General features: G+C 35.0%; 1 protein-coding gene across 1 annotated transcript in view; it reads right to left on the reverse strand.

Moving 5' to 3' along the window:
- Positions 1-47: 47 nt before the first annotated feature.
- The window catches only part of LOC100371274 (glucose-6-phosphate exchanger SLC37A2-like), a 32603-nt gene continuing 14809 nt past the window's right edge, over positions 48-17841 (reverse strand). The window contains exons 5-15 of the mRNA XM_006819664.3: positions 17638-17773; positions 14200-14276; positions 12985-13151; positions 12519-12562; positions 12222-12317; positions 10688-10781; positions 10084-10232; positions 7178-7300; positions 6797-6973; positions 5079-5158; positions 48-3156 (exon numbers count right to left, since the gene is read on the reverse strand). Coding sequence (XP_006819727.1) covers positions 3087-3156; positions 5079-5158; positions 6797-6973; positions 7178-7300; positions 10084-10232; positions 10688-10781; positions 12222-12317; positions 12519-12562; positions 12985-13151; positions 14200-14276; positions 17638-17773 — 1213 coding nt within the window. The 3' untranslated portion in view covers positions 48-3086. The remainder of the gene's footprint in view (positions 3157-5078; positions 5159-6796; positions 6974-7177; positions 7301-10083; positions 10233-10687; positions 10782-12221; positions 12318-12518; positions 12563-12984; positions 13152-14199; positions 14277-17637; positions 17774-17841) is intronic.

The raw sequence follows: 17841 nt of genomic DNA on the forward strand, positions 1-17841 counted from the left end.
TATAATATATCAATTTATGTCCCACAGCAGGAAAAAAATCACACGAATCTCTGTAAAAATTTAACTTTAATTTCGGTTTACAGCATAAGGCATAGACTGTTATAAATAATCTGAAAAAAAAAATTTGTAAAACCAATTCAGAAAACTTTTTAAAAGACAGATATACAGCAAAATAACGAGACGAAAAAATATTTATATTGGAAATTTTTAAACTCTCTCAACTCAAATATTTAAGTAGTTTTTATTTTCGCGAACACCAAAAATTCAAAATTGTGTATTTTTGCTTGTGTTGTCATTGCAAGCTGCTTTATAAATTCTTTGTTGTGATTGTCATTCTGTTTGAAGTTTGATTGTTTTGACGTGAAACTGCAAAATGTAATGCTCAAGAAATCCACCACATCGTGTAATTTAATGATGCTGCAGTAAGTTAAAAATATTTGGCTGTGCTTGAAACAACAAATACTTATGCAATACTATCCTTTCATATTAAGTTTTTCGCTCTCTGTTTTTCATGAAAGAGACCTTTGAGGCGGACTGAAAAATAGGCTGCTGGGGGAAGCCATGCTTTTGCTGTCTGAACAAGGCATAGGAAACAGCTCATTTTTTAAGGAAAGACATTTATTTTTTTATTTTTAATTTAACCCATCAGTGTGTTCAATCACGTAACTGTGAGAGCATCAGGGTCAACCATACACAAGTTCTTTGGAGTTTCAAGAATTGTAATTTTTTAACATCCATTCATTCCAAGTCATGTTTCTGACGTTTTACAATGAATTCCAGGAAGGTATGAATATTTTATGGAAATTTATAAAAAAAAAATTAACCATGGAAGACAATCATGCCTTATTCAAATCCAAAGAATTCCCTTGAATTGGCTATAGCATGATTACTAACCGGTTTAGTAACCATGGTTATAGAAGCCCATTTCCGATGAGTCAATTTTGTCTCTAGAGGGCGCCATTCAACAGGTTTGTTTCAGGCATCAGTCTGTTGAATAGTTATCCATTGAAATCATTAAGGCAAATTACAATAAAACATTTTTGAAGTAAAAAAAAAAGTTGCTCTAATTACCAATGCTATCTATGGGTAATAATTGTTCAACTGACATCACATTTCAGAAGAAATCAGGCATTTCAGAAGAATCAAATAATTGCACAAAATGGCGACTGTTTTCAAAAAAAGAAACATGTTAATTTCAGCCTCATAATACTGTGTAATACTTTATTTTCGCTGGAATCAATTTTCGCTGAAAAGGCTTTTTGAGCGTTTTGTATGGAATTTATTTTCACTGATTTTTGATGAGTTTAATGTGAAATATAGGAAAAAAAGTATATTCGCTGGATTTTATTTTAACGGAATCATCCCTTCGGTGTAAATAGCGAAAATAAATTCCAAGCAAAAATAAAGCATTCTACAGTATGCCATAGGTCATACCTTTTATGCAGCATACAAACAAAATTGCATAGAGCAAATCTTACCCTACAGGGCTTAAAATGGGAGAGACATCACCTGCGTATACGTCAGATGGATATAGCGTGTCATTGTCTACCCATGAACCTTTGTATTTTTAGCGTGTTGTTATCTTCGCTTGAGACCCAATTCCCGCTCATGTGCAGGTGATGACCCTCTCACTTTAATTATTCACTGGGTTTTATTTTTGCTTATTTTAATGATAGCTTAACCTTTTCACCACCAGATTTTCTCGCCCAAATTTTCCTGCACTTTTCTCTTATATTCTTCAATATTTCTGAAAATGAATCATAAGCAAACGGACACAATTTGAGTTAATTTTTAGTTTTTACTCAAACAATTTGATTATTTTGTCCCAATCTTCTGAAGGAAAGTACAGACAACACACAGGACTATTTTGTGATAAAAAGAGGAAACTGGTAGTGAAAAGGTTAATTAAAACTCTGGAAATGTGCAATATTAAGAAAAGAATATATTGTTTTCTTCACAAATCAATTTAAACCTAGTGAATTACCCTGTAACATCAATTCTGCTAAAATTAACCACAGTTAATATTTCCCCCTCTACAATGCTGCTACATGTAGCTCAAAATTTTTCACAAGATTCTTAGAGTTGCGAAGATTTCAATATTTCAGTATGTTTATCAACTATTATCAACTTTGGGAAAAGAAATATTAAAAAGATTTACAAGTACCGGTAAGTGCATGTCTATATACTATAATCATAAAAATGAAGTCCTGAAAACAACACCTCATCACTCATGATATGTAAACGGAAAGAGTTCTTTTTGTACCCCACCCCTAATCCTAACTCCAGTCCTCATCCCAAGCCCCTCAATTCAATTGTATATGCACCCTCTAGATAACTATAGGTGTCCTTAGGAGGGGCATGTGCAATGAAATGAGTGCTGGAGGGTAGGTGTAGGGTACAAACAGAATTATTTCCTGTAAAGCTTTCAATAAATGTAAATGAATGTATTTTGTCAAATAAATTTAAACATTTCAAGATAAACAAAAGAAATGTTTGAGTGGCCTACATGGCAATAAAAGTGGCTCCATACATAGTACTAGTATTGCAATTTGCTGTAAACTAGTTAATTTTCTCTTCTATAAATAAAATGATCTTTTTGACATTCGTGATGAAAAAATTTGGCGAAAGTCGCTGACATACCATGTCATAGAACAGCAGAGAAATTTACACAACTTAGAAAATTGGTGAAAATTTTCTCCCAGAATTAAAGTGATTACAGAATTTCAGAGAAGCAAGGTATCTTAACAATGTAGCTCCTTAAGATGCTGATGAAAAATAACTATGATACAATCTTAATATACCGGTATATTTATAACTGAATGAGATCCCTCAAGAGGGCAGCATTATTGAATTGTTCTGTGAATGATGATAGTACATAATAATAACCCCTAGGATGGTACTATTTCTGAATGAGACTCCTTAAGACAGTAATAATATTTTGGTAAGCTCCTTGAGTTGGCAGAATCATTTAATGATGACAGTTTTGACTCATTACAAAAAAATTGAAGTGTTTCCATGTTCTTCAATTGACTACCCATTTAATCTATAAAAAATACAGTTGCAATATATGTACACTGTTTTAAAAATCACTGTATGGTCCCATTTTCGTCTGTTTTATCAGTTTCCTGTAGTATGTCTGTAGTAAGAAGTGGCTCCCTGTAGAATAAAGAAAAACATTGATTATCTATTTTGTCTGTGTTTCGTGAATTTTTTACTCAAATCTAGAAGCCAGTATACAAGCAACCCTTTCAACGCAAAAGTTAACTTTTGTCATCTTTTACAGAATGAAATCATTTTTTCAACCCTGTAATCTGGAAAAATATGTTTAGTCCAAAATTATCAAAAAACAAACACACTGACTGGAGGAGCATGTTGTAACGCCATCAATGGAAATGTAATTCTCTCTAGGAGATTATGCATATTACTTCTATATATGGTGTCTGGGAACTACAAACACCGAAAGAAGCATCTTGAATTGTCATCAATGAAGATGCAATGCTCACTGGGAGATTATGCAAAGAACGTCCATATATGGTGTCTGGGTATTACTAACACTGACTTAAGGAGCATGTTGTCATGCTATCAATGGACATGTAATTCTCTCTCAGAGATTATGCAAATTACTTCTATATATGGTGTCTGGGTATTACTAACACTGACTTGAGGAGCATGTTGTCATGCTATCAATGGACATGTAATTCTCTCTCAGAGATTATGCAAATTACTTCTATATATGGTGTCTGGGTATTACTAACACTGACTGGAGGAGCATGTTGTAACGCCATCAATGGAAATGTAATTCTCTCTAGAAGATTATGCAAATTACTTCTATATATGGTGTCTGGGGACTACAAACACTGAAAGGAAAATGTTGAACTGTCATCAATAAAGATGCAATGCTCACTGGGAGATTATGCAAATAACTTCCATATATGGTGTCTGGGTATTACAAACACTGAGTTAAGGAGCATGTTGTCATGCCAACAATCTGTTTCATGCACATCTCTGTAACTACAAAACACATGATCAGCTATCATTAGTTTACAATCTACAATAGACCAAATAGGAGTTATGTGTGTGATACTCAAGTCAGAAACAGGCTTGTAAATTCACAACATGCATGGTCAGCAATATGCCTGAATATGCATCAAAGATTTGGACATTCAGAATTTGATGTAATGTGTTGACATGGGAACACACGAAACATTAAAGAAGCAAAAAATCTTTCACGATTAATTTATTGTTTAATCAACTATTTTAATCCACCATTTTAAACTGCATTGCTTTTGACATATCAATACACCAGATGCTCAGGTGACATAATATCCCCTAAATAGTATGTATTCTGACATAAATAAAATGGTGGATTCGATGACATACTCTGACAAATAATATCACATGACATGGAAACCCTTATATGTTCATATTACATCACTGGTGGGCAGACAATAGAATGTATATACTGTGAATTTTTAAATTTTGGCATGTCTAGGAAAATATATTTTAGACAGCAAAAATTTACCAGTTTACAGTATATTTTACTTTAATACAAACATAACATTTACTATTTACATATAAAGTGGCAGGCAACGAGACAAATAAAATGTGCCATTTATATTACCATGACGATGAAGATGAACAAAAATTAACTAAAATAAATTATACAATTAATAAATATTAGTAAAAATACATCAAGTCTGTGAAATTGTAATCGTTCTACTCTAAGCTTAGATGATCAAAGATGGCAACATCATATCAATGAGATAGGTAAAAATAAAATTCTGTGGTAAAGAGTTAATAATGATCTACATATGAGCATATCTTGATCAATGATATTAGAGTATGCTAATGAGGTAGGCAAAATAAACTTCTGGGGTCAAGAATTATTGATGATCTACATATGAACATAACTGGACCAATGATATTAGAGTATGCTAATGAGGTAGGCAAAATAAACTTCTGGGGTCAAGAATTATTGATGATCTACATATGAACATAACTTGACCCATGATATTAGAATATGCTAATGAGGTAATTATAATCAGTTCATTAAATGACCAATATAATAATTATCATACCTGTCTTCTGATCTGACATATCCTGTTTGTGGACTGCAGCACCAACCCTTCAATTCTCGTATCACTAATCGGGTCATAAACTGGAAGAAAAGTTACAATAACAGTTAAGAGAGCAAATATAAACTTTTCCTTATGTTGTGATAAATTGCTGAGAAAGGGTGGGGTTAGGGCATTAAGGAACTTATACCGTGAAACCTGGTTCATTGCTTTGATTTACAAAGTCAACTTTTGTCAATTTCTACAAATAAATCAACATCAGTGTTTCATACTTTTTTAACAATTTTGATCAAAACATTGTAGCCAATGGGAATTTATATTAAATTTTGACCAAAATTAAAGAAATTATAGAAAAATGCATAGAAATGTGCAGAATGTTGGGAAAAATATCGTACAGTAAGCATGGCATAGTCCCAGTAAGTTATCAAATTTAAGATATATAGTTTTGTTTATAAGTAATATAGTTGGAACATAAACATGTCAGAAGTATGGATCCAGAAGATAATGCTTGAGGATTTTTTAATATTAAAATGATTGACATCTTGTATCTGATCATCAAACAAGTACTTGTCCATATTGAGAAATATTGCTCTGGAACAGCATTAATTAAAACAAAATGGCCACCAGTCGGCCATTTTGATAACTTCTATATATCTATAACATGATGTAAAATGAATACTGTAAAACATGTTTTTTTTGCAAGCATGTCTTTTTAGCGAATTTAGCGAGAACTGATTCGTTAATTCAAGATGTCGCTAATGACTTTATTATACATTCAAAATGGCCAAGGTTTGGGGATTTGTATACACTTGACAGTTTTTCTTTGTTTTTATGAAGGTGTTAACTGTGCATTTGTTTTGGCACGCGACAGGAAAGTATTGTGAAAACAGGAAATCGACAATGACAAGAGAGATTCGCTTAATCAACACTTCGCTATTACGTCATTTTACCACAATTCGCTAAAATTGCATGTCGCTTTTTCAACATGTTTTACAGTATATAAAATTTGAACATAATCATTCAAAGCATTTTTGAATCCAATCTGTAAAATAAAATAACGTGCATCAGGAACCCATAATCTCCAATGTATGTACCAAGTTTGAACAAAATCCATCTATAAATGCGAAGACCCAGTTTTGGAATTCCAGAAATGCTTGATTTTTGATGATTTTTTCAGCACAAAAATGGCTGCCATTTGGCCATTTTGAATCAGATAGTCAAACGAATATATTTATGACATGATGTATAATGAATATATAAAATTTCATCATAATGAGTCAAAGCATGGCAGTGATATGGCACTAGAACTGCATTCATTAAAACAAAATAGTCGCCAGTTGGACATTTTAAATTGAATCTGAAAAATAAATTGATGTGCATCAAGGTCCCATAATGTCCAAACAACAAACAAATTTAAACAAAATCCATCCATAAATGCTTGATTTTGATTATTTTTCAGCACAAAAATGGTCACCATTTGGCCATCTTGAATCAGATAGTGAAACAAATAGATGTGCATATGTATAATATCATGTATGATGTATGTGTGAAGTTTGACTATGATTGGTCCAGGCATTTCTAAGATACAGGTCTGGACGTACACACGCACAGAGGCATGGAGGCACGGAAACACAAAGGTCAAAATACAAGTCCGCTGTTTTCTGACTGCGTACGAGCGGGGAGTAATAACAGATAAAGAGGAAAATGAAATTCTAACTTACAACACAAGCAGTAAGGTCTGCTGCTATTAGCATATAAAATACATTATTCCAGCCATAGGGGTTGATGACTCCTGTGAGGAGTGGACCAAGAGCAGCACCAATTGAACCTGTACCATCAATAATGGCAGTAACTGTTGACAATGCTTTGGAATTACCCTCTAATGAGGGATGCGTACCCTATGGATGAAAAGAAAATATGGACACTATGTAATAACACTGTCTGTGTGTGTGTGTGTGTTAATGTTAACCAAACAGTTGATACAAAAGTCTTAACAAATACCATCAGCAAAGTTCCGAGAAATATAGTGTTGCAAGAATGACAGATGATCACCTTTTAACTGTACTCACTAGAAAACTCACAATAGAACCGACGATACTTACAAGATCGGCAGCAACAGCAGTTGTTATCAGAGCATAAGGACCATTGATGAATATACCACTTAGAATTAACATGATTATGTTGAACCAAACGGCAATATGACCGAAATAATTATAAATAAACATCTGAAAAGAATCATAGGAAAGTTACTAGAACATGTAGTAAAGTGACAATATTGATGGTTCAATATAAGCAATATAATTGTTTACAAACAATTTGAGAGCACATTGTGCAACGTTTTAAAAAGACACATTTCTAGCAGGCAAGTGGTTGAATTTAGAAAATGTATTCCGAGTACTATATATTATATCTATATAAGTCGTTTGATACTGTTGCTGTAAGTCTATTACTATCTGTCACAATATGCCGTAATTTTGCGTTAAAGCACAGGATTCTACCATATTAGAATATAGCGTAATTATTACAACCTTTTCCACTGAGAACTTAGACTAAACAACAAGAATTAAAGATTTTGTCACGAAATGAACAAAAGAGGTCGACCCAAGGTACCATACATACCAAGTATCAATTTTGAAAGCAATTGTCAATGAGCTGAAAGGTTTCAAGAAGTAATCAAAAATGCAATTGTTGACGGACGGACGAAAACTGACAATCACCTATACAGTTATATGAACAGCTCTGCTCTGTCATCTATAATCACAGCGGAGCTAAAAAAAACTATTTAATATTCATATTCCTCCATTAATACATGTACTAAATAAATCTTTATGTCCGTTATAGAATTATATAATATGAATTGTATAAAAGTTCCCAAATAATAGTGCAGTAAAATATATAAGAAAATTAACCAGATCAGGGTCCATAGCACCAAGAGCCAAATGATTTCCAAGACTTTTCCAGCCCTGTTCCCAAACTTTCTTGCATTTTGACCCTTAATTCACGCCAACATCATCACCAAAGCTCATCAAAGTTCTGAGGATATGGTAGTTCCCTAGCCTTTCTAGAATGAATTAATAGTTATGAAGACTTTTCAAAGATTTTTTTCATTTTTCCTGTAATTTAAAGACAACTCAAAGACTTTCCAGACCTCAAAAACTCCAAAGACTTTCAAACGCTATGGACCCAGCAGATTTGATACTTGTGATGAAAACAGCATATTGGTTCACTACTTTTATCTAATTGACAGATCTAACTATCATCTGTTTCTCATTATCAGCTGTATAAATGTCCTCATTCTGTTGACTTATTTCTATATTTAACAAATATTACCCCATATCTTAAAAATTGTACATGCTATAGTAAAATTGACTTTGGTTGACATTTCATAATGATTGATAAGATTCCCAAATTTGAAGATTATCAGAAAAAAAATTGTATTGTAATTACAAGAAAGCAATTTTAAGTGAACTTGGCCGAGATCTCAAACAGGTTAAAAACTGTTTAAGTAACCAAAAGGAAAAGTTTTTCGACGAAATCAACAAGAGACATTTTTCTCTTCTTAACCTTTTGAGTACCATAATATTTCCTGCCAAAATGTTGCTGCAAGATTTTGTCTATTTTTGACTATTTTACTATATTATTTTTAATAATTTTGGATTAAATTGACATAATTGTCCATTAGTTACAGGTCTAGAGCAAAATTTTGAAAAAATAATCTTTGAAAAATGTTTTTATTTTATTTTGTGAATGGTGACAAAAGTTGACTTTGGGTTCAAAGGGTTAATGATATGCAAATTACCTAATCAATATGCACATATGGTATATAGAACTATTTTGTGAATGGTAACAAAAGTTGTCTTTGGTGTTCAAATGGTTAATGATATGCAAATTACCTAATTAGTATGCACATATGTTATATAGAACTATTTTGTGAATGGTAACAAAAGTTGGCTTTGGTGTTCAAAAGGTTAATGATATGCAAATTAACTAATTAATATGCATATTCAGTATACAGAACTATTTTGTGAATGGTAACAAAAGTTGGCTTTTGTGTTCAAAGGGTTAATGATATGCAAATTACCTAATCAATATGCACATACGTTATATAGAACTATTTTGTGAATGGTAACAAAAGTTGGCTTTGGTGTTCAAAGGGTTAATGATATGCAAATTACCTAATCAATATGCACATATGTTATATAGAACTATTTTATGAATGGTAACAAAAGTTGGCTTTGTTGTTGAAAGGGTTAATGATATGCAAATTATCTAATCAATATGCACATACGGTAGATAGAACTATTTTGTGAATGGTAACAAAAGTTGGCTTTGGTGTTTAAAGGGTTAATGATATGCAAATTACCTAATTAATATGCACATACGGTATATAGAACTATTTTGTGAATGGTAACAAAAGTTGACTTTGGGTTCAAATGGTTAATGATATGCAAATTACCTAATTAATATGCACATACGGTATATAGAACTATTTTTTGAATGGTAACAAAAGTTGACTTTGGGTTCAAATGGTTAATGATATGCAAATTACCTAATTAATATGCACATACGGTATATAGAACTATTTTTTGAATGGTAACAAAAGTTGACTTTGGGTTCAAATGGTTAATGATATGCAAATTACCTAATTAATATGCACATACGGTATATAGAACTATTTTGTGAATGGTAACAAAAGTTGGCTTTGGTGTTCAAAGGGTTAATCTCATCTACAATGATTTGAACAAAGTAAAAATGTGAATTCCAAATATGTAATGATTACAGGATATTTCCAACACGACGGACATTTGTGAAAAGAATGTAGCAACAAAGTGTAACTAATTCCAACCATCTTCCACAGTGCTGAGCTTCATACAACGGGCATGAGGATACCGCAAAGTATACAGTAAGACAGTATGTGGTTGCAGTGTCAGTCAATTCTTATGATGCACTGTGTTTATGCATACCTTTGCGATATTCTCATAATAACTAAAAGTTAGAAATAACTCACCATTGGAGCACCTATAAGTAAACTGATGAACACCGTACAAGCTCTACCTCCGAGGCGATCTGATACGACTCCTGACAAAATACCACCAATAATACCACCCACATCAAAAAATGTTGATAAGTCGGCAGCTTGTTCATCCGTAAAATGAGCTACAAATAAATAAATATAATATAGTTTAACTCTGGTGACCTTGCTTGCCCTTTGTTATATAATATTATTTTCTTTATAGTTTGTTTCACACAGGACATCTGTCGTTCATACTAAGGAAAGATTTTATACAGATGAATCAGGTGACCAAGTTTGATAAAGTTTGGAATTGAATTAGTGAAGTTATTGTGCACACATTAACACTTATTAACAACGACGACGACAACAATAACAGTGACAGACATTCTGCATTCCATATTTGATGATACGACCAAGGTAATAATAGTTGCATATAAATAGTGTTCAACTCATTGAGTGCTATTGTCAACTTTTGGCACCAGCTGACAAATAATTTTGTACAATATCTGAAACTGTTTTATAGTTCAAAATGTTTATCTAAGTTGACCCATCATCCGATTCTGTCAAAAATTAAAGACGAAGAAATGTCAACACTTACCTGCCTTGTTTTTAATGTACAACGGTAACCAAAATAAAAATGTATAACTGACTAATTTGGCAAAAAATAGACAAAGTGAATATTCTATCACACCCTGTGGGGAAAAACAGAGAGAGACATTTATTGATTTTTGTCTCAGGTTTTATATTCTCACAAGACAAACTGTCTCACAAAAATGCGAGAAGATACAAGTAAAAATTTATGAATGTAGAATGAAAATACATTATAACAATTAAACATTTTATACTGTAAAATACTTCATTTTGGCTGGATTTAATTTTCGCTGAAAAGGCCTTTTAGGTGTTATGTATGGAGTTTATTTTCACTGATTTTTGATGTGTTGAATGTAAAATATAGGAAACAAGCCATGCATGGCACAGTCCCAATTAGTTATCAAATTTAAGATATAAAGTTTTGTTTATAGTAATATAGCTGGAATATAAACATGTCAGGAATATGATGATTGTTTAACATTAAAATGATTGACATTTGTATCTGATTGTCAAATTGAGAGATATTAATCTGAGTATTGAGAGATATTAATCTGGAACAGCATTAATTAAAACAAAATCAGCCATTATGAATACATGTATAATGAATACATAAAATTTGAACATAGTCAGTCAAAGCATGTCAGAGATATGGCTCTAGAAGCCCATTCATTAAAACAAAATGGCCACTAGTCAGACATTCAGAATCCGATCTAAAAAATAAAACAAGTTTTTTAGCACAAAAGTAGCCACCATTAGGCCACTTTGAAAAGGATCGTCAAACCAATATACCCGTATATCTGTGACATGATGTATAATGAATATTAAAAATTTGAACATAATCAGTCAAAACAAGTCAGACATACATGTATGGGTCATTAAAACAAAATGGCCACCGGACAGCCATTTTGAGTCTGATCTGAAAAATAAAATGACGTGCATCAGGAACCCGTAATTCTAATGTATGTACCAAGTTTGAACGAAATCTATCCATAAATGCCAGAAATGCTTGATATTTGATGATTTTTTAGCACAAAAATGACAACCATTCGGCCATTTTGAATAGGATCATCAAACCAATATGTCTGTCTATCTATGACATGATGTATAATGAATATTTAAAATTTGAACATAATCAGTCAAAACAAGTTGGAAATATGGGTCTAGAAGCCCATTCATTAAAACAAAATGGTCGCCAGTCGACCATTTTGAATGTTATCTGAAATTTTATCTGATTTCTTTGTTTGGCGGCCATTTTGAATTGATAATAAAGTCATTAGCGACATCTTGAACTCGCGAATCAGTTCTCTCGCTGAATTCGCAGAACAGACATGCTCGCGAAAAAGACATGTTTTACAGTATTTCACAACAGACAATTCATACATGGAAGAATGCTATCTTCTCTATACAGAGAACAAAATACTTCATGTATCAGTCTCAAGTTCAACATGGATGGGTATATTGTTTTTAAACTCGTGAGACAATTCTGCTTCACATTCAAGGTTGAACGGAGATGGGACGGTGAATATAACATGGAAACTCACCGGTATCCTAAGTGCACCAAGTGTTGTGATAGGCTTTTGTTTTTCTGGAGTGGCTTTATTTCTTATGATTATTGGAGAAGACGCATCATCAATTGGCTGAAATTAAAAGCAAAACAAAATTGAGTATTTTTGTGACATTTTATTACATAGATTTTAATAAAAAAAAATCACTAAATTTAACCAATCATAATTCATCAAGGAAACACATCTAAAAGTCATTGTATGATCTAAGTTGGTTTAAAACAGATAGTATAGTGTTAAATTATTTGAAACACCAAGTCTGACTTCGTAACTTACTGTATCTCCATGTTCTGGTAATGAACAGCCTACATCAGCTGGATCTAAAAATACATCAACAATAACCTGTAAAACCCTGGGGGCAGTCATGTTTGTTTTTATTATTATTAGAGGACACTTATGCGCGTAATCGTTCCATATTTGGAATTTGCATTTCCTAATATGGTAGGATGAAAATATCCAGTGCAATACCGCAAAATTACGGCACAATGGATAACAAAAAATAGATTAACTTTGTAAACAGCATAAACAATAGTGTCCCATGATTCTTTGATGCAATCCATGGGATTGAGCGGTTCTCCTTTAAAAAGATTTGCATAATACTTTGAAATTTGTTCATGGTGACAAAAATTGAAGTTGGTGTACAATGGGTACACCAATGGGTACAATGGGTACACCAATGGGTACACCAAGGGGTACAATGGGTACACCAAGGGGTACAAAAAGGAAATGTTCAGTTACTTACGGACGACTAAAAAGAAGAAAGTGATGACTCCCATGGAAGCAATGATAATACCCGGGATAATAAACGATAAGCCCCACGCTGTATCTACGAATGCACCGGCTATCAGCGAACCGAGAATGTTGCCAACACTGGTATGAGAGTTCCACAGTCCCATAATGAGACCACGTCTGTTAAAACAATTTAACAATATGATTACTTTTCTTCCAGTTACAAACAATTTCTTGGAAATATTTTTAAAGTGTTTAGTAAGAAGTTATTTTCAACTTCAAATCACTGCAGTATTTGTTAATTTTTCAGGGATGAAGAGGATAGGCTAGATAGCCTTCAATTTATAAGGCAAAATATTGAGTTTCGAGCTATAGTGCCATCAGTTGGTTCTATGTAAGAATAGAGGCTCAATTTTTAACTTGCGTAATTTGTTCCCTGATTCCAGATGTTCTGACTCAATATCGAACGTTTACACAGCAAAATCATCCCCCCCTACACACACACACACAGATGAAATTGAGACGTTTTTATGCCCAAGCGTGTAAGTTTCTAATGTAACACAGGAATACATTGAAAAAACCGTGACAAACCTGCTCTCTGATTGGTCTGACTGTTAGGTGATAGGGATGGGTAGCCAATCAGTCACAACTATCAAAGTGGCTTCAAATTAATCAACTCTACACTTCTGATGCCACCCTCTCTACCTCTCTCACACAAGTACAAATTTTCGAAGAAAAAAACTCCTCTCTCTTCAACCATCCTTGAAACTTCACCCCCACACTCCTACCAACAAAATATTTAACACATACCCACTGAGAAAATTTTGTAGAAATTTGGATAAAGCCCAAGTGTATTAAAAACTAAGAAAAACAATAAAAGTTCATTGGACATAATCTTTCAATTCTGGTTACTGTACTTCAGTTTCACAATTAGTGAGAAATGTTCATGAACTTTGCAAACCAAAGATAAAGTTTTTCATTCTTAAATGAATTCTCAAAACATACATTTAAAAAAAAAATCTAAATACTATGAATGTATTTTATGATTTTTCATTAATAAGTTTAATCTATGTGAACATGCAGAATAACAACAAAACTCATAGTTTCCCTGCCAAGTTTGTGAACCCAGTAAAACTGCTCATAATAAGAAATTAAATATTAGTGACAACATTATATGACTGAATGAATCAAATAAAATTCTTCTGTCACAAGAGGGCACTATACACACCTTCCCTTTCCAAACCAGTTTCCCATAACAGCTACCATACTCGGCCAACCAGTAGATTGGAAGGCTCCCCCTATAATCTGCAAGATTAGGAAATAATGAGATTAAAGTTTAAATCATGATCTATAATTCTGTTATGTCAGAGAAAGGATATATGACAGGTTTCCATGCAAAAAATATGTGTTTCTAATTGCCCGCATAGCCTGGAATACTGTAGCGGCATTTTACTAACTTATAGGTGATAAGTCACATCGGCTTTCACAACAAATTTTTTACACTCATCACATCACTTGCTGAGGCAGTTATATATCATTAATTTTGGCAAGTCAATTCATTAAATGTTGCTAATTTGAGCAGCTATAATTGATGTGATGATCAATTTAGTTCACCATATGACAGTTTATCTGAGTTCCCAGGTACCATACGAACAGTTCCCTGTCCAATTTATCCAAGGTACCCAGGTGCCATACATACAGCTGTCCAATTTATCCAGGGTACCCAGGTACCATACATACAGTTCCCTTTCCTATTTATCCAAGGTACCCAGGTGCCATACATACAGCTGTCCAATTTATCCAGGGTACCCAGGTACCATACATACAGTTCCCTGTCCAATTTATCCAAGGTACCCAGGTGCCATACATACAGCTGTCCAATTTATCCAAGGTACCCAGGTACCATACATACAGTTCCCTTTCCTATTTATCCAAGGTACCCTGGTACCATACAGACAGTTCCCTTTCCCATTCATCCAAGGTACCCTGGTACCATACAGACAGTTCCCTTTCTCATTCATCCAAGGTACCCTGGTACCATACAGACAGTTTCCTTTCCCATTCATCCAAGGTACCCTGGTACCATACAGACAGTTCCCTTTCCCATTTATCCAGGGTACCCTGGTACCATACAGACAGCTTCCTTTCCCATTTATCCAAGGTACCCTGGTACCATACATACAGTTCCCTTTCCCATTCATCCAAGGTACCCTGGTACCATACATACAGTTCCCTTTCCCATTCATCCAAGGTACCCTGGTACCATACAGACAGTTCCCTTTCCCATTCATCCAAGGTACCCTGGTACCATACATACAGTTCCCTTTCCCATTCATCCAAGGTACCCTGGTACCATACAGACAGTTTCCTTTCCCATTCATCCAAGGTACCCTGGTACCATACAGACAGTTTCCTTTCCCATTCATCCAAGGTACCCTGGTACCATACAGACAGTTCCCTTTCCCATTTATCCAAGGTACCCTGGTACCATACAGACAGTTCCCTTTCCCATTTATCCAAGGTACCCTGGTACCATACAGACAGCTGTCCAATTTATCCAGGGTACCCAGGTACCATACATACAGTTCCCTTTCCTATTTATCCAGGGTACCCTGGACCATACAGACAGTTCCCTTTCCCATTCATCCAAGGTACCCTGGTACCATACAGACAGTTCCCTTTCCCATTCATCCAAGGTACCCTGGTACCATACAGACAGTTCCCTTTCCCATTTATCCAAGGTACCCTGGTACCATACAGACAGTTCCCTTTCCCATTTATCCAAGGTACCAAGTACCATACAGACAGCTTCCTTTTCCATTTATCCAAGGTAACTCGGAACCATACAGACAGTTCCCTTTCCCATTTATCCAAGGTACCCTGGTACCATACAGACAGTTCCCTTTCCCATTTATCCAAGGTACCCTGGTACCTTACAGTCAGTTCCCTTTCCCATTTATCCAAGGTAACTCGGTACCATACAGACAGTTCCCTTTCCCATTTATCCAGGGTACCCTGGTACCATACAGACAGTTTCCTTTCCCATTTATCCAAGGTACCCTGGTACCATACAGACAGTTCCCTTTCCCATTTATCCAAAGTACCCTGGTACCATACAGACAGTTTCCTTTCCCATTTATCCAAGGTACCCTGGTACCATACAGACAGTTCCCTTTCCCATTTATCCAAGGTACCCTGGTACCATACAGACAGTTCCCTTTCCCATTTATCCAAGGAACCCTGGTACCATACAGACAGTTCCCTTTCCCATTTATCCAAGGTACCCTGGTACCATACAGACAGTTCCCTTTCCCATTTATCCAGGGTACCCTGGTACCATATGAACAGTTCCCTTTCCCAATTATCCAAGGTACCAAGTACCATACAGACAGTTCCCTTTCCCATTTATCCAGGGTACCCTGGTACCATACGAACAGTTCCCTTTCCCAATTATCCAAGGTACCAAGTACCATACAGACAGTTCCCTTTCCCATTTATCCAAGGTACCCTGGTACCATACAGACAGTTCCCTTTCCCATTTATCCAAGGTACCCTGGTACCATACAGACAGTTCCCTTTCCCATTTATCCAAGGTACCCTGGTACCATACAGACAGTTCCCTTTCCCATTTATCCAAGGTACCCTAGTACCATACAGACAGTTCCCTTTCCCATTTATCCAAGGTAACTCGGTACCATACAGACAGTTCCTTTTACCATTTATCAAAGGTACCCTGGTACCATACAGACAGTTCCCTTTCCCATTTATCCAAGGTACCCTGGTACCATACAGACAGTTTCCTTTCCCATTTATCCAAGGTACCCTGGTACCATACAGACAGTTCCCTTTCCCATTTATCCAAGGTACCCTGGTACCATACAGACAGTTTCCTTTCCCATTTATCCAAGGTACCCTGGTACCATACAGACAGTTCCCTTTCCCATTTATCCAAGGTACCCTGGTACCATACAGACAGTTCCCTTTCCCATTTATCCAAGGTACCCTGGGTACCATACAGACAGTTCCCTTTCCCATTTATCCAGGGTACCCTGGTACCATACGAACAGTTCCCTTTCCCAATTATCCAAGGTACCAAGTACCATACAGACAGTTCCCTTTCCCATTTATCCAGGGTACCCTGGTACCATACGAACAGTTCCCTTTCCCAATTATCCAAGGTACCAAGTACCATACAGACAGTTCCCTTTCCCATTTATCCAAGGTACCCTGGTACCATACAGACAGTTCCCTTTCCCATTTATCCAAGGTACCCTGGTACCTTACAGACAGTTCCCTTTCCCATTTATCCAAGGTAACTCGGTACCATACAGACAGTTCCCTTTCCCATTTATCCAAGGTACCCTGGTACCATACAGACAGTTCCCTTTCCCATTTATCCAAGGTACCCTGGTACCATACAGACAGTTCCCTTTCCCATTTATCCAAGGTACCCTGGTACCTTACAGACAGTTCCCTTTCCCATTTATCCAAGGTAACTCGGTACCATACAGACAGTTCCCTTTCCCATTTATCCAAGGTACCCTGGTACCATACAGACAGCTTCCTTTCCCATTTATCCAAGGTAACTCGGAACCATACAGACAGTTCCTTTTACCATTTATCAAAGGTACTCTGGTATCACTTTTTCAAATATTATAACACTTACTTGTATAACAAGGTAGTAAGCCATATTATGAATATTCCAAAAATAACCGAAACCAAATAAGGCTGTAAATAATCCACTCATTAACATACCAATCGTCAAAAAATGCCGAAGGTTCATTCGCTCACCAATATGTCCACTGAAATGTAGAAAAACACTTGCATTTTAAAACGATTGTTGCAACACATCCTGATATGTGATTGGTCG

The sequence above is a fragment of the Saccoglossus kowalevskii genome, chromosome 5 (genome assembly GCF_978046115.1).
Source record: "Saccoglossus kowalevskii chromosome 5, keSacKowa6.1, whole genome shotgun sequence".
Lineage (NCBI taxonomy): Eukaryota > Metazoa > Hemichordata > Enteropneusta > Harrimaniidae > Saccoglossus > Saccoglossus kowalevskii.